Source organism: Ruditapes philippinarum, unplaced genomic scaffold, assembly GCF_026571515.1.
Source record: "Ruditapes philippinarum isolate M1 unplaced genomic scaffold, ASM2657151v2 ctg4690_1_1_1_1, whole genome shotgun sequence".
NCBI lineage: Eukaryota > Metazoa > Mollusca > Bivalvia > Venerida > Veneridae > Ruditapes > Ruditapes philippinarum.
Window position 1 is genome coordinate 34,697 of NW_026854543.1, and position 22,274 is coordinate 56,970.

The window sequence follows — 22,274 nt, forward strand, 5'->3', positions numbered from 1 at the left end:
TAAGATAGATTTTAGATTCATGTTATAATGAACGGCTTAAACAAACGTAGTTAAAAACGGACATGGACAGAAAATGAATGCATCGCTGGTCTGTAGTTTAGAACTCCCTGTTCACAGGTGACTAATTTTGTGTGTGTTTTTGTGTGTGTGTTGTTTTTATATAAAAACAATTTGATTTCATATAGTGGAATAGTGTGTTTATATCATGTCACAGATACGCATGCACCTTTACTGTTTGATAGATACGCGAGCGCTGTTGATTTGTGAAAGATATTCATGCGTAGTTATAGGGTGCACCCGCTTCGAAATGGTGGAATTTGGTCCTGAATAAAATAAAAGAAATTGAAACTATTACAGTAAAATAAACATTATCTATATTTTACTATAAAACATTTACTCTAAACTGTTCAAATGCTAAACTCATTGAATTTGTAATGAAAAATATATACAATCACATTCCGCTCATTTAAACAAAGGTTTGATTTAATATAAAACTGAGAGCAAAGTTTGATACCAGAACATAAATACTTTTAAACAAGAACACAACATCGCTGCAAATATTTCATATTTTTATATTTAATTTTAGTATCGCTATGAGATGAACAGATAAAAGTGTTGCTATTTTGCAATTGGAAATGTTTCTTACATTTTATAAAAAACAACACAGTTTAAAATCATCCTATTCGCTTACAAAAGCATACTTTAACATAAATCAAAAGCATAAACAAGACAAAATTGAAAAAAAAAGAAATATAGGTTTTTTTTTACTAAACATTCATATATTTTGGTAATGTCCATTGGTTATTAAACCCAAGAAATCGAAGTTTATTATGTTGTGAGGGTTTTTAAACAAAACTCATAAATTTTTTCTTGTTTTACTTAAGTGGGTAGAATATGATATTATAATCGCCATTGAGATTCTACGAATAACAAATACTGAACTGTGTTTGTGCTGTGGTTATAAAGCGACTACCAGAACTAATATATGTGTATTAGTTAATGTCTCACAATACAGTAAAACTCTAAAAACAGGACCCTGTCCGGACTTGACCAATATTCCGGTTTCAGAGGATTACAGTTTTCAGAGGTTTTATGCTTTTTTTGATAATTATGATGTGTGTTTGAATATTGACTGTGTTAAAATTAGTTTGCATTTAATTTCTAACCCTTTTGTTGTAGTCATATTTTAATTTCTTCTTGCAATAAATGGCACGGGTATTTTTAAATGCAAATTCAAATATATAATTCAGATATTTAGAAATGAAAACAAACACTATCTTAACTATAACTTTTTTATTGGCTTTTGAAATATAGTATTATGGAATGTATTTATTAATATTTTGGCATAACATTAATGCCAAAAAATAATAACTTCAAGATCAAATTTTTAAGCAAAACAGAAATCATTTAACAAAAGTTTAACAACTGTTTTTGACATTTTATATAAAATATGCCAACAAATTAAAAATCAAAATTAAAAAATCATACCTATATAGGGAAAGACAATATTTGGATGAAAGAACTGTAATAAGAAATTCTCACACTCCTTCAAGTGTTATTCACACCTGCATATATAAAAACATGTGGCTTTTAACTGGTTATTGAAAATGTCAATTGTTGGGAGTAAATCTTCCACAGAAAGTTGAAACTTAAATTACTTTCCGCTTTTCAGAGGATTTTTATGCATGTTTAGCATTAGTAGCAATAGAAAATAGTCGGGTTTTCGAAAATCAGAGGTTTCGGTATTTAGTGGATTTTTTTTTCATTTAACTGATAAGCAGAAAAACTGGGACTTTTAAAATCGTCCGGTTTTCAGAAGATTCCGCTTTTCATAGGGTACGGTTTTCAGACATTTTACTGTACTGATATGCAAAAGAAAATACAACTGGCTTTGGACATAATAATCTTTTGCATTCAATTTTAATCAGCAAGGCGATCATAAAGAACATGTTTATTACTTTTATATTTATTATTATTATTTTGTTGATGGCGTGTTGATATTGAAAACAATATTTACGGATAAACTGCATAGAAATTTTATGTATTTGTCTCATTAGCAGTCGCAAAAACTTATCAATGCAGAATCATAAAAGATAACGGTCACTTAATCATTGGTCCCTTACAACAGGTATCATAATGCTAGCAAAATAGACTTACTCTAAATGGTTCACACGATATTAAAGTGACATTTTCGAAAAGCTTATGCAATGATAATTGTTAATAACACAAGCTAACAAAATGTTTTCAATTGATAATACGATGCAATAACATTTTCTGTATTAATTTAGAATCTTTCAAATGCTAACGTAAATTCTTGGTTACCAAAACGTTACTTTTTTAGTCAGAGCTATGGAGAGTTTCGAGTATTATATTGTCAAAATTAAGGACTTTATATTATTGACGGTAACTTTTACTTATAGAATGTAACTATGTTGCGATGTCCCAGACAGATGGTTATGTGTATCCTTTGAAATGCGTTTGGATATATTAAATGGCATTTACATACATTCATTTCTTTATTATAGGCAAGGGTTTTCTTCATGTAAAATACGTTTCCACTAATCATTTACAGTCCAATTATTCAAAGTCACAGTAGAACATGTATTTTGTGAAAAGAAACAATATCAACAGTTAAGGCAATTCTTCATAAGAAATTTTAATACATGTTTCCGGTAGTTGAAAAGTGTTTAGCACTTTTTTAGACTTGAATTGCATGACAATTTAAAGGATTATTAACTACATTCCTAAATGCGCTCTCAAACAGGTTTTACACATTCTACCATTAAATTGTGTCATGAAGTACTTACTATTCAATGAATTGTAATATTGTAATATTATGTCTTACATGACATGCTAAATCATTATTGTCTGAAATCGTTGAATTTATGTTCATTTACAAATGTATAGCAAAATCCTTTGATTGGTTATCTGTGGTGACACAGTGTTGACATTTGTGCGTCTTTATTTATCTCCTGCGCACGAAATACTATGTCGTGGCCATTAGTTTCTGAGTCGTGGCCACGATATAATTAAGTGGTGAGCACTCGATACTTTGTCGTGACCACGAGTTACTAAGTCTTGTGAAAGAGAGAATTAAGTGCTGCGCACGATATACAATGTCGTGACCACGAGTTACTTAGTGTAGGCCACGAGATAATTAAGTTGTGCCGTCGAGATAATTAACCAATCCGAAAACACTATATATATAGCCATGGTTTATATAACTTAGAAAGATCATTGCACCTGATCAGTAGATGGTACCTAATAATTTTGAGGTAATTGTGTAAAAGATCAGGGTCACAATGACGCTAATTGTAAAATCATTGTCTAATCAATAACTTGTATATATAGCACTTTGACAGGCAGGTGAAGAAGGGACATCATTGTCATATTGCCAATTTCTAGTTAACTAGGAAAATTCATATAAATAGAGTAATCTGATTGGTCCATTATCTCGAGGCACGTCTTAATTATCCCGTGGGCATGACCTAGTAACTCGTGGCCACAACATAGTATCTCGTGCGCATCACATTATCTTGTTCACACCACTTAATAACTCGTGGACACGACATAATAAATTGTGGCAACGACAAAGTATCTCGTCTCTATGATTTAATCATCTCGTGGCAACAACTTAGTAACTAGTGGCCACGACATGGTATCTCGTGTGCATCACTTAAGTATCTAGTAACTCGTTGCCACGATATAGTACATCGTGCACACCACATAATTATTTCTTGGTCACGACATAGTATTGCTTGGGAACGAGAGAAATAAAAACGCTCAAATGTCACCTCTGTGTCACTGTAGTTATCATTACCAGTATTTGATATGTCTTCTTTTCAATTTAATTAATCTTTTTTCAATATTTTATCAGTGCTCAGTGTAAAATCGATGAGTCACATCCCGGCAAAATATATTAATTTCATGTTTAAGATAAGGAAAGGAAGAATTTTGCTCTCGAGGTCATATCATGACAACTGATAACTTGAAATTTTGAAGATTAATACGCATGCGCTGAAGCTGTAGATTTTATCTTGTTGTGATTTAAATGTCGGAATGGGATTGAACCTTGGATTAGTGTTATTTCAAGTGTCATAACAACGAGACGTTAGCTACGCAGTCACTTTAAGCTCGTTGAATTTTGTTAGAAATATTCATAAAATGCAAAGGGGTTTTTCTTCTCGGTAATAAATAAAGATACATAGTTTCTTCTTTCACTTACAGTAACCTGATTTTGGATTTTGTTCTGTTGTCTCTATATTTGTATTTGAACATTATTAGCTATCTTGAAAACTATAAAGTAGTAGCTAAAATTTTACAAAATGAAGACAATCTTCAATTTAAAACTGCTTTAAATAAATATGTAAAGATATTTTTCCGTCTACTTAAAACCGAAAATTCTTTAGCTGCGTTTACATTTTTAATAGTATTGTTGCAAATCACATTAAAAATTGTTCCTTAGTTATGATATGACGAGGAACAACCCAATGCAAAACAAAGGTTAATATACGAAACTTAACATGCAAAAGACAACGACATTATTAACTATTATGTATGCGATATGTCAATAGTAAAATCAATTGTTACCGTATGGATCACAGCAAATATCAGATATTTTTGTGCGAAGGAACTTTGACCTTTTAAGTATCACAGTGCATTAGCCCTGTCGTTCACAAAAAAAAAGAAATCATCGCATAAAAAGATCGATTTTGCACGAACAAATTCGTATTATAATACGTAAAAATATACTTTTTAATTCAGACTTCTAAATAACAATTGTTTTGTTGATTTTCTGTTGATGTATGGATGAACCAAAAGCAGAGGTTAGTTTCAATTGCGCCACATCGAGTTTGCACAATTATAGGTTTAGGTTTAAATAACTCATTTTGGTTGTCTGGACACAAAAATAAGGACATGAATATCGATATGAAAAAATGTAATTAACGAAATATAGCAACATGTATCCTAATTTATATGAAATTAATTATATGCAGCTTTAAATAGTTCCTTAATAAAATATATATTAATTATTTCATTGCCTCTCCGCCCTGTCCAAGCTTTCACCGATATATTACCGGTGCCCTGTAGGGTATATTACATATGGTCCTATAGCAAGGGTTTGGTTAGGGAATATCGCTCTACATTAGCGGCCATCATTTTTTGGGGATAAGAATTATGCTATTCTTAGCACAATCCAATATTGTCTAATGATACACCAAGGACCAGTCAGAACTGGTAATTCTTATAATGTGTTCTATATAAATATATATCTGATTATCTTAAGATGCATTATCTTTTAAAAAAACGTTATAAGAGAAAACCATCTTTTTTCTCTGAAAAATTTAAAGGTACTTTAAAGAGTATATAAACCTTAAAGTTTACATTTAAATTTCTTTCAAAAATCAAGTGATACGCTGAATGTGGAAAAGTCTGTTAAAATTGATGTCACTAACGTGTCATAGTCAGGTTTGAGTTAAACTTTGGCAGTGGCAATTTTGCACGATAAAATGCTTGTTCTGAAAATGTGAAATAAGGGAATGGTCTAAAATGTTGCAAACAATTTATTGTTTTTTTTTCTCACCTACATCAAATACAATGTATTATACAATTCTTAAAATACATCAGATATATTTTTTTTCAACACATCCAAGTAGAGGTCAGTGAAACAATTCTGTGCGGCTAAATACAGGCAGGATTTGGACCATGTTTAGCAAAATCAACATGAAATTGCTGAAGCCTAACCTCTTTTAAAGTTTCTTCCAATGTGTCATGCATCCCTTTTACAGAGACTCAAAAACAAAATAAAATCGTTTTTTAATTTTTAAAATAAAGAGTATAATATGCGATTTGTTTTTCACTTTTGGTAAACTGCATTAATTTGTTGCCGGTGGTCAAGAAGATACCTTGCATGGTCTGGATTGAGCTAGGGGTCAGTTGGTAAATGTAATGTGCCAAAAATTAATTTCTCAACATTTGCGTGTACAGCCTATATTTATAGACTGTTGACGTTTAACGAGATCTAATATATATGATGAACTTCTACAGGATTCAGCCATGGTTAGTTTTTGTAAAGAATTGCCCAAATGCGCCCAATATGCTGCCCAATATGCTGAACACGATGTTTGCAAGAGTAGAAAAATATTTAAATGTCATTTCCTCCTAAACTATCGGGCAAATTTTGATTAAACTAAACATAATTTTTCGTTGGATAGATGACTATAATAATTGCTAAAATGGTTCCCATCTGCTGAACAAAACGACTGCCAGACCTAAAAATCTAAAAATAGCAACAAAGTGTAACAGCAATATGATATTTTATTATCCAACCCCCTGGCGATTTCCTTTAAATGAGGTCTACTTTTTAATTATGGGAAAAATTTAATGATACTCTGCGGAATGATGAGAAGGTAATCTTTATTTAAGTTCCTGAAATTGAATTAGTGTCCTGAAATAAATGGCTTTAAAAGCTAAAAAAAGGAAAAAAACCTATAACTTACATATCTCCTGAAATATCAAGTGTATTTTAATGAAACTTTAACGAATGATCCTTTGATAGATTTCTGTCATAGTCATAGGGTTAAAAGATTGTGTAGTATACCAGGTTGTTTCCCTTTCGTTTTTATATGTTAATGTTTCTATTTTGGACGCCTACGTTATGATCTTTAAATCACTCGTCTTACATAATTTATTAAATGACTTCCGGTCTGTCCAGCGTCTTCTGCATCAGTAGCGTTCTACCGCATATTGTCTGCTCTGATATGAAAAAAAATCTTCATAATTCTCTGTTTTATTCGTACGACCGCCTGTATGTGAGTTCATTTGACGAAACGTTCAAAGTTTGCGTAACTGAATCTCGAGTTCAAGCTTATATTCTTCAGTGGTAATGAGTTCTTCTTCTATATCCTCGATACCAGTTTCTATTCCTTCGCTTCTTCGATTTCGCCCAAAAGCTTCGAAATAACGCTTCTGTTGCCGCTACGTACTACAATTAGCTTATTAACTTCTGTAGGTTCATCTTCTTTGAGTCACGGCACTAATATCGTATTTAAAGTACTACAGCGTTTTGTCTTCTTTTTTCAGTTTACGTATGTACGTCAAACAATAACAACAACAATAATAAACTATAATGACGTCACAGACGTCAACGTATCACAAAGCGGCATTTTAATACAAAGTAGCGCGAAAAAGTATAATGTAAATCTACGACAATTTTATCATGTACTTTTAAGTTAATTCTTTATGTAACTTAGACGAGGTGATTCTATATGTATAAACTTAAAGGATATTGAATGAGCGCAGGTTCAATACTTCATTTAATACTACACAAGTATAGATACTACAGTATGCTGTTTATTACATATACAAAGTAAAAGTTGTGTACAGTGAAAAAATTAGTCGATTACAATTTGAACGCTGTAAATGTTAATGTTTTATTATGTTAATTACGTCATGATATGAATGTATAGTAATTACATTTAGTATAATATTGTTTTTTTTTTAAATGTTTGTGCCGAGATAAATACAATGACTTTGTAGGTAACCATAGAGCTATTTTGTTAGCGACATGACTTCCTCCTACATGACAGAGCTGTCTCCCAGAAAAAATATCCTATATTTTCTTTATAAACTAATGTTTATATCTGATTTCTATATCTTATTTTATTTCTATGCCTTCTGTCTACTTAAGATGTATTTGTCTTTAAGGTGACAACAGACACTTTCCGTGGTACTCAGATAAATGTCATTTAAACCAACTTATTTTAGTAATTATTGTTATTTATTTAATGTTTGTGCATTAAATGTCGTTGATCAACATAAAAAATAACATATTTGAAAAAAATGCCTTTGTAAATGATTGATTTTTAATAAAAATCCTAAAATTTTAAATCGTCATATCAAAGTCATTTTTTATTTTTTTGTCATCAAACTTTAGGAAAATAAACATACTTATAATATCTGGGGAACCGTGTCTCAAATTTTTTCTATCTTTTCTCAAAAAAATATTACGTAACGTCAAACATTTTATGGGACTTTTTTCACCATACATATTACGTAATTAAAGATAATTAAGTCGCTGATTGAGCAAACAAAAATCCCTGACACGGTTCCCTCCGTAAATAAATTCCCTTTCATGTGCTTTAAACCGCATGTTAATTGCTTGATTATTAAAAAAGTTATGCCGATTCAAAGTTAGTCCGACCCGCATCAAACGAAGTGTCATAAATCGGCTGTTCTCTCTCGGACCCCTACGTTTCACGCTAAATAATTGCATAATACACAAATATCGAACCAGAGAGGGTCACAAGTTGCGCTAACATACTCTAACAACATTTTATGACCCAGTGACATCTGACCAATTAAAAAGTTGCTGATTAATATCAGTTTATAACAGAAATTTCTTCAAATCTTAACGTGATTTACTGTCGGTCGCACATGTCACGTGACTTTCGGTAAAATTTGAGGCACTCGGTGGGGGGAAATGGAACGTATTTGCGCACCGCTTGCGGGGTATTTAATTGTATCACTTTTGAAGATTATTATTATTATCATCAGCATTATTATTATATTATACCAGCGTCACTCTGTCTGTGTATTCGTATATGAAATTCCATTAAAATATAAATTAAAATAAAGAAAAACTGAGCTTCTGATGGTTTTTTAAAGTCCATGGTAAATGTAAGAATAAAAACGAGATATTATATATTTCTTCCTCCAAATTGAAATAAATGCTTGACATATTATAATAGAAACAAAAGGTATCAATCGATCATTATGATCTGACCTTTATGACTTCTTTTATCATGAAAATCATCTATGCACGGCATAGATATCCAGTTTCTACTGGGATATACAATATAAATTCCATACTTTGTCCCAGGTTTATTAGTACTGTGTTCGATATACTGGCGAACAATTTATTCAGAGCATTCACTGATAGTATATATTAATATCTTTTTTTTTATTGATTCATAGAGAAATGATCATCCTTAAACAATCTAAAATGGTTTAGAAATTTGTCAGGGACACCTTACCACAAGTCATATAGGCGTTCACATAAAAAATGTTGTCTGTTTTTGTTGTTGTTTTACTTGACATTGTTAGAAAACGAGGTTGAATGTAAAGCAAGCCGATGAATCCGTACAAAAGTCCATAAACTCAATGTAATATCTATCAGATTAACGGGACAGACAAATTATTTTCACACATTATGGATATTTTAGCAACTCTATTTTAAATCAACCCGTGGTCGTGTGATTTGCCGCTATGCTTAATTATTTATGTTTCATACATTATGTTACGTACATTGGCCGACAATTTCTTATTTTAAAAAAATGCTTAATAAAAGGTAGACGATATTCATAAAAGATGTACGGTATTTGTACGATACATGAATTACGAGTAGATGGACCAGTATGGACGGGTAATTCACGGATATATGGAACTACCGATTTCCCTCATTGATGCCTCAACAGGGGGCGGAGCGTTATCGATAATTGACAGATTACGCGAATAGCAGATAAAAATGGTACAGGTAACGTTTTAAAACGTTTAAAAACACATTTTTTCGACTAACTGCTTCCAAAATTAAATCACGAATGTGTTCAGAAAAGGTCGATAAATCTACTAAGCAAAGAATCTCATTTTAGGTATTTTCAGTAATAATTGACTCCGTTGTCACCTTAATCTGAATCGCTGTTTAGATGAAAATTTGAGGGATAATATCCTGTTTCATGATGAAACGGGCCATTTCAATGCTGAATTCGCTAACTGTGAAACGCCGCCGTCACTACATTTCGAACACAATTCAAACAATTTTACGTTTTTTAGAATCTTTAATCTAATTTACATGGCAAAGCATTCTCCGAATTTCGATATTTGGTATAGAGTTTACAAATTATATAAAAAATGAAAACACTTGACACTTGAATTTAGCGACATGCAGTAGATCGGAAGTAGCGATAGAGCGATTTACCGTTTACCTCTGAAAGAGGCAGCTCTATTATGTACCAGGCGTGTTGACATTTTATCAATACTTGAAAAATACAAGTGAATTATTAGAAAATAACGGCAAATTTACCACTCTAAATAAACATATGTAATTCAACGCCTTAAATTTTTGCAACTTGTTTCAAATATTAGGGCATTTTTGTCAAAATTGTTAAGGGCCTGGGCCTGTTCATCAGCGCGATATATCATAAATTTGTGACATATTACCTGGCATTTTGCGACATTTTGAAAACTGAAACGGTTGATTATAATTTCTGACCTGTATAAAGTCTGCTTCATGCTGGTACATTTATATTGATTTATTGCCGATGATTTTTTACTGATATATCAATACAAAAATTCTGATCAATGACATCTCTACTTTATTGTCCCTGTTGTTGATTTTTTTAGGGACACAAATCACATTACCTAGTATTTAGACTTTGAATTGCAATCCAAGACCATAATTATTCATTTGTATCAAATTTAACATAATCTTTTGTTTGTTTAGATATTGATAGAGTATCAGGATGGCACATCAACTTCAGTTAGAGAAGGAAAAATACAGACAGTGGGTAAAGGCTGGTTTAGGACTTGGATATTTAAAGGAGGGACTGGTACCATTCTGTAATGACATAGCTGACCAACAACATAAGGATATCTTACAAAACATTCGGTCTACAAAGTCACTACCATCAACTGTGACATGTGGCAACTGTCGAGTTGAAACTCTCAAGCCAGACCATAAGCCAGTTCCTGCTGGAAACAAAGTTTGTCCTCTTGGGCAAGTAAAATGCAGCTGTTGCTTTAAGGGCAAAAGTGCTTGTCCGAACAACATATGTGGCGCCATCTATGACTATATTGTGCAGCATCATGCCTCCTCACCACCTTCACCTAACTGGAAAAACACCGATGCTCAACATTGGGTGACAGACCCTTGGAGCATTTGTAAGTGTTTTATAAATGCTCGAGGGTACGAGCAGAAACAATCTGCTGGTGAAACTGATTGCACTGGGTTATTACATCTAATGATAAATAACCAGTATTTTCATAGCCACATTGGATGCAATGTCACAGGAACAAACAACCTTTTTTCAAAGGTAAATTATTAATAAAGTGTCTTGTTTATCTTTTATTAGCTGTATTGTAATGTAAATATTGTATATTCAGCATCCAAAGTAAAATTGAAAATGAAAATTTAACGATTCACAACAAAAGTATACAAATTTACCAGTCTTCTTCAATGGTTTCAAAGGTACCACCTTTTGTACTTGGACAGTCTTCGCCTTAATTGTTTATCAGCACTAGCCCAGTCGGGCTAGCAGCTTACAAATTTCACTAGCCCGAACACATTTTAACTAGCCCTAACCAAAATGGTATTTTTTGCATACATTTTGTACAAAAATAACACTTTCTATATGTTTTATATACCATTTAACATTATTGGCGACGCCGGTGAGCGGCGTCGTCTTTTATGGAATGCTTTTTATTTTGGCCTATGGAAGGAGCTGTTATTATTAGCAGTTAATTTCATGTTGTGTTAATTATATTTATTTTGATTCGTAAAAATCAAGTAAACAAATATGTTGTTATATTTGTATTTAATAACTTTATATAAAAAGCATGTGCATTGTGATATTATTTTCACGAAATTGCAGGCTCAGATTAACAGCTTGTCCCTTTGTTTTATTGACAATACTAAAACCCGGATTTCGAATATCGTTGTGGTCTACATTGATGCTCATTCATTTATATATTTTCAAAACTTTCCTACAAGAAGAAAGTTCACCTGCAAATGAGTATTAGGATAGGTAATGGACTGTTGTAAACGATTATCCTATTGATTTTATCCATATTACGTTTATCTGTTGAACAGAATGGTTGTTTTTACAAAGTGTACCAGTATCCGGATGTTGACAGCTATCCGATTTTCTGCAATTACTGCTGTCACATGGCCATCTACTTTTTTATGAATACTTTACAATTAATTTGCATGGCATAATTAAAATGAGCCTGCAACATTTCTTAATTTTGATGTTTAGGGTGTTCTTTTGGGTTTCATGTTTTCTTTATTTCAAGGGGAAGTAACTCATGTTTACTAAATTATTTGTTCTTTTCTGTCTATCTTAGGTATTACTTACAATTTTTGTTTTATAAAATTAACCAGTTGCAAGGTCATCAAAAGCATAGAGGCCCTGATGAGTGAATATTGATATATATATTTACTTTTACTGGCTTTATATACCCAATATTTCATATTTATTTAATAGAAACTTGGAATTATTAATGTTATGTGCATACATTTATTTCTTGCATATCAGACTGGCGTTTCCGTTAGTTTCACCCATGCCGGAAATTTCATCTGGCATGGGGGGTTCCAGATGAGTCGCGTGCTGTACAATGGCACGATAAAGATGACGTCATTTTACCGTTATGAATGATTTTGTAATTCATACACTGTTGAATGAAAGTAGTTACGGTTGCAATGATATAAATTTTCATTGAAAATAAAGATAAAAAATTTAAAATATAATGGAATATGGTAGAATATGCAAGAAAAAATATCTGACATATGTTTGCGGTTCGGATCGGAATATCCGTCCCTCGATCACCCGCCCATGGGCGGTAACTCGGCAAGCCTCGTTACCGCCCGATGGGCGGGTCACCTCGGGACGGATATTCCGATCCGAACCGCAAAATATGACAGATATTATCAATCTTAGTATATTGGTATGATGAGACTTATAATATTTCTGAATTTAAAGAGTTGCAGTTATGTCATTATTATTAAAGAGATGAGACTTTCATTTAAAGTTATAAATGATAATACGTGTATTGATTGAAAATGTCCTGAAACTTGGATCAAGCAATATAATTGATAAAGCCTCAAAAAATCATGTTCTGAATAGTTATTCTAATTTTTTTCAAACATGTGCATAGTTTGAAAAGGAAAGCTTCCGCCTTATCTATTTGTAATGGAAGGACACTGGTCTCAATCTCCAGGTCTCCTGAGTCAACCCGACAACAGACTTTTCATAGAGTAGATTGATACTTGTCCTTGAATAAATTTGTACACTAAATTTTATAGTGGGTGATTTGTGCCACATGAAAACCAACAAAGTAAAAAAAGTAACCGGGCGCCAGATGAAAACATGAAAATACAATCTACCACAAAGTGGTTCGTTTGTTGCATTTTCATGTTTTCGCCCGGTGCCCTTAAAATACAAATCAGCCTTCATAAAATTTCTTATCATAGATATTGTACATGTATTAGCACAGTTATATTCTCTTTCAAATTGACCTGTTATAAATAATGGCACAACCAATAACTGTCTTTGCCTTTTTTAGTAAAAGTTAGTAAAAATAATTATACAATAATAATTATATAAATTGTTATTTTAAATAAGACTATGAGTATGTAAGTTTTTTTTTTCTTATTTATTAATTAAGAATTAATTATCTGTTAATTTAAAAATCTAAATATCTGTCACGGTTTAGAACTGTTCACTATTTAGGGGAGAAAATGTGTAAGTGGCCAGATAGCTCAATCGCTACAGCCGCAGTACATTATTCTGTGGGTCACAGGTTTGAGTTCTGGTCAAGCTGAAAGTTTTTCTCATCCTGTTACTGCAAATAACCATGAGTTTAATTCACTATGCTCTGTAAACATCAGAAATTCAAGTACATGAATCAATATAGTGGGGAAAAAGGTTTAGGTTTAGAACTGTTTCATTATTAAAGAGAAAATGTGTAGCCGGCCGGATAGCTCAGTTGGTCTTCTGAAAGTCATGGGTTCGAGTCATGGTCAGGCAGTTTCAGTCAGGGTTTAGGCAGTTTCAGTCAGGGTTTAGAAGTGGTTTTTCAACTGACACATGTTTGATTCAATTAATAGATTGCATTTAATTTGAAATGGACAAAGGCAGTATTGCGTGATACTTTTAAATCTACAAAAAGCATTTGGTACAGTTGATCACACTAAACTGCACATGAAGAAGTTCTTTTTTCTTCTTCTTCATCTCTTCAAGCATCTGCCATATGTAATGACATTCTTGCATGGTTCAAGTCTTATCCCTGATAGCAGCTGGTGAATGTGGCTGGTACACCTTCTCTCTGAATACCTATATATGGTGTCCCCCTGATGTTCATTTTAGGTCCTCTTTTATGTATGATATGTCTGCAACCCTAAGCAATAAGCTTTTATTATATGCACAGGCACAAGTATCAGACCTGGGAAAAAAAAATATTACCAGATTGATAAAAAAACCTGTGTTCATCTTAAAAGTGTCACAAACCAAAAAAAAATGTAAATGATGACCCCCTTTAAAAATATACTTTAGGTTAATAGTATATTTTTAAAGGGGGTCATTATTTACATTTTTTTTTGGTTTTTGACACTTTTAAGATGAACACAGATTTTTTATTAATCTGGTCATATTTTTTCTTCCCAGGTGTGATACTTGTGCCTGTCATTATATGATGATGACTCAGGTATCCTTGTATCTGGTAAAGTAAATCTTAAGATTGGTTACTATAAATTGTCTTTGCATCTTGGCAAGACAGAGTCTATTCTTTTTGGTTTAAGTTTCAACATAAACTGGGCCAAGCCTCCAGGTCACAGGCATATAAGTAAAACTTATAGTATGTTTTTAAAAGGGGTCATTATTTACATTTTTTTTGGTTTTTTGACACTTTTAAGATGCACACAGGTTTTTTTTATCAATCTGGTCATATTTTTTCTTCCCAGGTCAGATACTCGTGCCTGTGCTCCAGTCACATGAAATGGTACTGCTATAAAGTACACATCTTTTGTTTATTCACGAATTCGAAAACCTAGCTAAACGCCGTTTTCCGGTACTTTCTGTACATAGCTCTGGGGAATTCACCTAGGTGCAAACCTGGATCAAATTCTTTTGGCGTCGCCCTTTGATGCTTTGCATCGATGCTTTTCTTGTAAATATATCAACTAATCAACTTTTCTTCCTTTCATTATTTAAATAAGAAGAGTTTAAACTATATATGAAAAGAAGATATTTTGATATTTCTGTGGCATTGTCCACAAAGATATTTTGATATTTCTGTGGCATTGTCCACAGACACTGAAAAAAATTGTTTAAAAACTGAAAAAATACTCTTCTCGTTTACTGTAACCATGTCAGCTGATACATGCATTGACAACATATTTATTTTGAAAAAAAGTAGAGGTATTGTTATAGTCAGGTCGGCGTTGCAGTTGCCGTCCGCAAACTTGTACCTGGATCATAACTTTTTTATTTCTTGGTGTATTGTCTTCATACTTGGCCACAACAACCCTTGGGACAAGACCTTTCAGTAGACCACACCAACCTTGACCTTCATCCATAAATGACCTTCAAGGTTAAAAGTCCAATTTTTGCTTGTTTATGCTGTTATTGGCTGTAACTTTGTTATTTTTTAATGGATTGTCTTCATACTTGAACATAATAATCTTTAAGGATATCCCTTAAAAATAACCAGCCAGACCTTGACCTTCACTCATAAATGACCTTGACTTTGAAGGTCAAATTATTGAAATTTTCATTTTTTTTGGCTTTTATTGGCTGTAACTTTGTTATTTTTGAATGGATTGTCTTGAAACTTAAACATAATAATCTTCAAAGATTACTGTTAAAAATATACCGAAAGACCTTGACCTTCACTTATTAATGACATTGTCTTTGAAGGTCAAATTATTGAAATTTTCATTGTTTTGGTGGTAACTGACTGTAACTTTGCTATTATTGAAGGGATCAACTTCATATTATAAGAGAACATTCTAAAGGACCAGACCTTGTTGTTTATCAAACCCAAATTTGCTTCGGCTCTTTAATGACCTTGACCTTGAAGGTTAAATTACTGAATTTTCTCAGATTTGTGCATTAAATGACAATAATTATATATTTATTGGTGTGTGTGTCTATATATATATATATATATATATATATATATATATATATATATATATATATATATGCAACAACAACAACAACAACTAGAATTGCGTCATTGTTGCTATTTTTAGAAATTGCGTCATTTTTTCTATTTATAGAATTGTGTCATTCTTTCTATTTATAGAAATTGCATCATTGTTGCTATTTTTAGAAATGTGCGTCATTTTTTTCTATTTTTAGAAATTGCGTCATTTTTTTTATTTTTAGAAATTGCGTCATTGGTGCAATTTTTAGAAATTGCGTCATTTTATCTATTTTTAGAAATTGGGTCATTTTTTCTATATTTAGAAATTGTATCATTGTTGCTATTTTTAGAAATTGCGTCATTTTTTCTATTTTTAGAAATTGCGTCATTTTTCTTTTTTTAGAAATTGCATCATTGTTGCTATTTTTAGAAATTGCGTCATTTTTTCTATTTTTAGAAATTGCGTCATTTTTTCTATTTTTAGAAATTGCATCATTGTTGCTATTTTTAGAAATTGCGTCATTTTTTCTATTTTTAGAAATTGCATCATTGTTGCTATTTTTAGAAATTGCTTCATTGTTGCTATTTCTAGAAATTGCGTCATGTTGCTATTTTAAGAAATTGTGTCATGTTGCTATTTTAAGAAATTGCGTAATGTTGCTATTTTTAGAAATTTGCTTAATCTTTCTATTCATATATATATACAAAATATGTAAACAAACTTATGTGACAAGACAGACCAACTAAATTTATAAAAAGGAAACATTAAGATATGTTCAAACCTTTCTATGTTTGCGTTTAGAAAAAGTAAAAAGTCGAGCGTTGCCCCCACCCGGCGGTGGCTCTTGTTTTTTTTTGGTGTGTTCCTTTTTGGCTTAGTGCCTTCAAAATACAAAAGAAAAGACATATTGTGAAGCATGAGATGACACCTAATAAATGTCTAACAATCAATAATATTTCATAAGCGTTTTAAGTTAAATAAAGCTGCAAATGTTTTTTAGGGCCAAGGTGGTTTACCCATCAAAATCTAGAGTAAAATGAAAATTCTGGGGTAAAATTTATAAAAATAATTTGCATTGTTTTGTTATCAAATTTCATTGCCTTCTAAAAAGTTCCTTTCTTTACATAAATCAGACTGACTTATATAATAAAATATTGATTCAATGTGAAATAATACAAAACTTGCTCTGTAAAGGCAGGCTTCCCTAGACTAGGGTTTGTTTAGGTTACACAGCAAATTAATGACAAGACTCAATATTTTGTTGCTGACATGTTGTTGTTTGAATGTGTCACATTCTTTTATAATCAGCTACATGGTCAGCATGAGGCTTTATTCATACTTTATTTCTACAGACTACATTTTAGTGCCGTTCTTTGGTTTTGATTATTTATAATTGAAATTAGAATTAATGAAAAATAAATATAATAGAATTAAAACTTTTATACACGAAGACTTAGTCTTTGAGGAAATTGTCCGTAACTGTTAACTTGGTACGAAAATATTTAGTACAAAACTGCAGATGGCAAGGGAGAAATATGTTTTCCAATAACTAAAGTGGCAAGTAAACATTTAAGCTCGACTATTCGAAGAATATGAGAGCTATTGTAGTCGCCCCGGCGTCGGCGTCGGCGTCAGCGTCCGCGTCGGCGTCTGCGTTGGTTAAAGTTTTTTGTAAATTCAAATATCTCAATTATTGCTTGAGATATTCAATTGAAACTTACAATACTTATTTATAGTAACAATGTACATCAAATTGACAAGTTGGGTAACTCTGCCTATAATATTTACAGAATTATGCCCCTTTCAACTTAGAAATTTTGGTTAAAGTTTTTTGTTAATTCAAATATCTCAATTATTGCTTGAGATATTCAATTGAAACTTACAATACTTATTTATAGTAACAATGTACATCAGATTGACAAGTTGGATATCTCTGCCTATAATATTTTCAGAATAATGCCCCTTTATAACTTAGAAATTTTGGTTAAAGTTTTTTGTAAAGTCAAATATATCAATTATTGCTTGAGATATTCAATTGAAACTTACAATACTTATTTATAGTAACAATGTACATCAAATTGACAAGTTGGGTAACTCTGCCTATAATATTTACAGAATTATGCCCCTTTCAACTTAGAAATTTTGGTTAAAGTTTTTTGTTAATTCAAATATCTCAATTATTGCTGAGATATTCAATTGAAAACTTACAATACTTATTTATAGTAACAATGTACATCAGATTGACAGGTTGGATATCTCTGCCTATAATATTTTCAGAATAATGCCCCTTTATAACTTAGAAATTTTGGTTAAAGTTTTTTGTAAAGTCAAATATATCAATTATTGCTTGAGATATTCAATTGAAATTTTCAATACTTTTTTATAGTAACAATGTACATCAGTTTGCAAAATCGCATAACTCTGCCTGCAATATTTGCAGAATTATTTGCCCCTTTGAATCTTAGAAATTTTGGTTAAAGGTTAAAGGTCTTCAAAGATATTTACTTGAAACTCTACACATGTACTTAGGGTCATAATTGGAGAGTCATAATTGTATGTCACTGACCAAGTTCCATAACTCTACTCGCATTTAGGCTGATTCATCCTCCCTTTTCTACTTAGTCTCTAGGTCTATGTTTACATGCAAGTTTTACATATCTCAATAAGTATTAAAGGTATTTATTTAAAACTTCACATATGCATTTAGAATTTAATTGTAGGTCACTGACCAAGATCCATAATTCTATCTTGCATATAGGCTGATTTTTCTCCCCTTTTTCAACTTAGAAATTCATGGTAAAGTTTTGCTTGTAAGCTGTTATCTCCATAACTACTGAAGAGTTTGTGTGTTTTTGGGACATTTTTATGCATTATTAATAATAAAGCAGTGATTTACTTGATAAAACATCTTAATAACAAGTCTTTGTACCTTTTCGGTCAATTTTATGTATTCATAGGTAACTAGCATTGTTATACTCAATAAACACTCTTGTGACAAATTTTTGAATAGTCGAGCCAATACTGTCCTCCGACAGTTCTTGTTCTTTATTTTGTTGCAAAAACATTATAATATATGTCTAAACAAATTGAATATTAGGTTAAGTCCTACGATGATTACACCAAATTTAACTTTATCAATAATTTCATTTCAGAAACTCCCAAGAGTTATCTTCCCTTTTTACTCGATGTCACTTCCTGCTACTTTCGTTTTCAATTTACAGCAGTGTTGACAATAGTACTTTTAGTTTTCCATCCAATTCAGCAGAAATATATTGTATTTTCATAAAGCCAAAACATTGCTATCTTGAGCTCTACATATTTCCAATTTTTTCTTAATTTGGATATGAAAAAAGCCCTCGACCAGACGGGCTACCAGCTTGGAATTTTCACTTGACCACCCGCAAATTTACTCGACTCAGTCGTCGGTCGAGTGGGTTAAGTCGAAGACTGCTTGGAGGTTCTGAAAATTTCCGATATGTTTTAATTTCTGATCAGTTTCAATAAGATTTATTTAGCTTTGTTAAAAGAATTAATTTTGAACATCTTGAATGCTAACATATTTTCCGAAATGATATATTTCACAATTATTTTTTATACTCACCTAAAAATTTTGGGGGAGCATATAGTCGCCGGGTTGTCCGTCCGTCCGTCAGTCTGCACTCACAGGACAGTTATTATATGGCTAGAGTGACAATAGGTAACTGTTCTTCCTCGTTGATGTCATTCATTCCGTAATGCTTTTGTGTGGCTATTTTCTTTTGTAAAAAGAACAATAGAGAGAACAATAGAGTAGCCACATAATTACTTTGAGAATGTCCGTCAGACCGCATGTCAGTCCGTCCGGACGTACGTACGTCTCAAATTCGTGTCCGCCCCATAGCTTTGTTATTTGAAGTTGGATTTTACAACGATTTCACAGAAATGATACCGATATTTGAGTTGCTACGGTGTCACACCAGACGGATTTGGTCGCTACCCTAAGGTCAAGGCAAAGCATGACCGTCTGCAGCAAATCATGTCCGGCCTTAACTTTGCGTTTTTGAAGGTCCTGATTTTAAACTATCACAGAAATGATCTCCCATACTGAGGATGACAATGTCCGCGCAACATTGGTGCGCTATTCTGAGGTTTTTATAAGGTTGCAAGCAGATTACTTGCAGCAAATCATCGTCCGCCCATAACTTCGTTATTTGGAGTCGGATTGTTAAAACTGTGTTTTCACGAACAAATGATCACTAATTGAGGATTGATGTGTTCGCACAGCGTTTGGTATCACTACCTTAAAGGTAAATGGTAAGCAGACTTGCAAGAAAATTGGTGTCCGGCTCCATATCCTTCATTATGTGAAGTAACCACGATTTTTACAAACTATGTTTCAAGACAGAAATGGAGCACATATTGGATGAATTGCCGGCGCAAACATTTTGGTATCTACCTGAAGTGGTCAAGAGGTCACGAGCATGACCTTTGCAGCGAAAGTGCGTGTCGCGGCCCAGTAACTGTCGTTCTTGAAATCAAAATTTAATGACTATTTCACTAGAGTATGATGCACCATATGAATCAGACGTTTCGCATGTAACATTTGGGTCGCTAACCATTGATAGTCAGGTCACAGGCATCGTCCTTGCAGCACAATCGGTGTCTGGCGCATAACCTTTGTTCTTTCAAGTCAGATTTATTAACTTAATGTTCACAGAAATGTGACCGATTATTGAGATGATGGTGTCGTGAGCAGTCCATTTGGGATGGCTACCTTGAAGTGATTGTCACATTGCATACGCTTGCATGGAAAATTCGTGTCGGCCCAGTAACTGTCGTTATTTGAAGTCGGAATTTTTGACAACTATTTAACAGAAATGATCACCATATTTAGACGACGTGTCATGCGCAACATTTGGGCGCTACTTTGAAGGTGAAGGTCACAGCATGACCTTGCAGCAAAATCGTGTCCAGCCCATAACTTTGTTATTTGAAGTCGGATTTTACAACTTTTTCACAGAAATGATCGCCATTTTGAGACAATGTGTCGTGGGCAACATTTGGGTTGTTTTTACACTTTGCACTTTGTATGTGACATAACTCTGACACTACAAAGAGGTATACCTTCCTGTGTCCAAAACCTATTTGGGAAGCATCACCCGGTTCAACTGGCTCTTGTTTCGAATAGAAAATTAAGACACAATTATCACAAATTTGCCATGTGACATTTTTGTAAAATATTTGAAAAACGCTGTATAATTCATGATAGCATCTTATATGTAGGTAAGTACCCCAACAATTTTCTACAAAACAATTTTGATAGCTTAACACTGTATATTTATGCATATAATAATGTTGAAACTGTGTTTTTTATTCAATAGGTTCGTCACTATAGAAATACTATCTTTCACTCAAGCAGCATGGAATTAGAAGAAAGTGAAGCAGATACTTACTTAGATGATATAATAGCAGTTTTACAAGATGGTAAGGAGTTATTACAACGATCAGATGCCCAGATAGCGGTGAAGAAACTTCAAGATGTAAGTGTAAATAATGAATTATATCAGTTTGAAATTTTTATTGAGTCAACTTATAATGATTTAAGAAAACAGCCCACTAAATTCAGGACAAAATTTTGGGAACAGAATTTGAAGCAATATAATTTTGAAGTTATAGTCAAATTCAAAATGATACTTCCCATAAGTTGATTGATAAAGACACATACAATACATATATACCTATCAAAAGTTAAACTATAATGAAAAAGATTTTAGTTTGCAATGTTCTGGGTCTCGAAATTCTTTATAATTCTTACCTCTGAAATTGAGGAATTCTAAGTTCTGATATTGTGGTAAAGTTTGGATTATATCAAAAAAAATTAACTTTAAATATCTGAAAATTGAAAAAGCGTATGAAGGATATTTTACTTGAGATAATAAAACCTGCAATATGTTTGTATGATAGTATCTTCTAATTATCTGTGACCCGCATATATCTTGACCCCTTTTAGAACCTCAACATGTCATGCATGTCCAACCCTTAAGTTTGAAATTCAGAAAGTGAGAAATATTAAGAATTCTGAAAACTTCTAAAACTCTTCATTTTTGGCTAACCCCATAGGCTACAATGAAACAGATAAGAAAAAGGTGAGAAAATAGTAATGTCTTAGAATCAGGTAAGTTCATAGGTTAGTGTATACTGCCTTAAAAGGGGATTTAAGAACAAAGTATGAGAGTTTAAATAATAGAACAATTGGGATAATTTGAAATAAAGTTTGACCTTATATATTATATGTTGTATAGAAGAGTCAGTATTATAAATTACATAGCTGCATTTTTTATAATAGAAAATATAACAAAACTGTTTTCTTTTT

General features: G+C 32.3%; 1 protein-coding gene across 1 annotated transcript in view; it reads left to right on the top strand.

Annotated features, from left to right (window-relative positions):
* LOC132740421 (uncharacterized protein CXorf38-like) overlaps positions 1-22,274 on the top strand; it is a 35,319-nt gene that overhangs the window by 7,417 nt on the left and 5,628 nt on the right. The window contains exons 2-3 of the mRNA XM_060728326.1: positions 10,502-11,090; positions 21,283-21,441. Of these exons, the coding sequence (XP_060584309.1) occupies positions 10,521-11,090; positions 21,283-21,441 (729 nt within the window). The 5' untranslated portion in view covers positions 10,502-10,520. The remainder of the gene's footprint in view (positions 1-10,501; positions 11,091-21,282; positions 21,442-22,274) is intronic.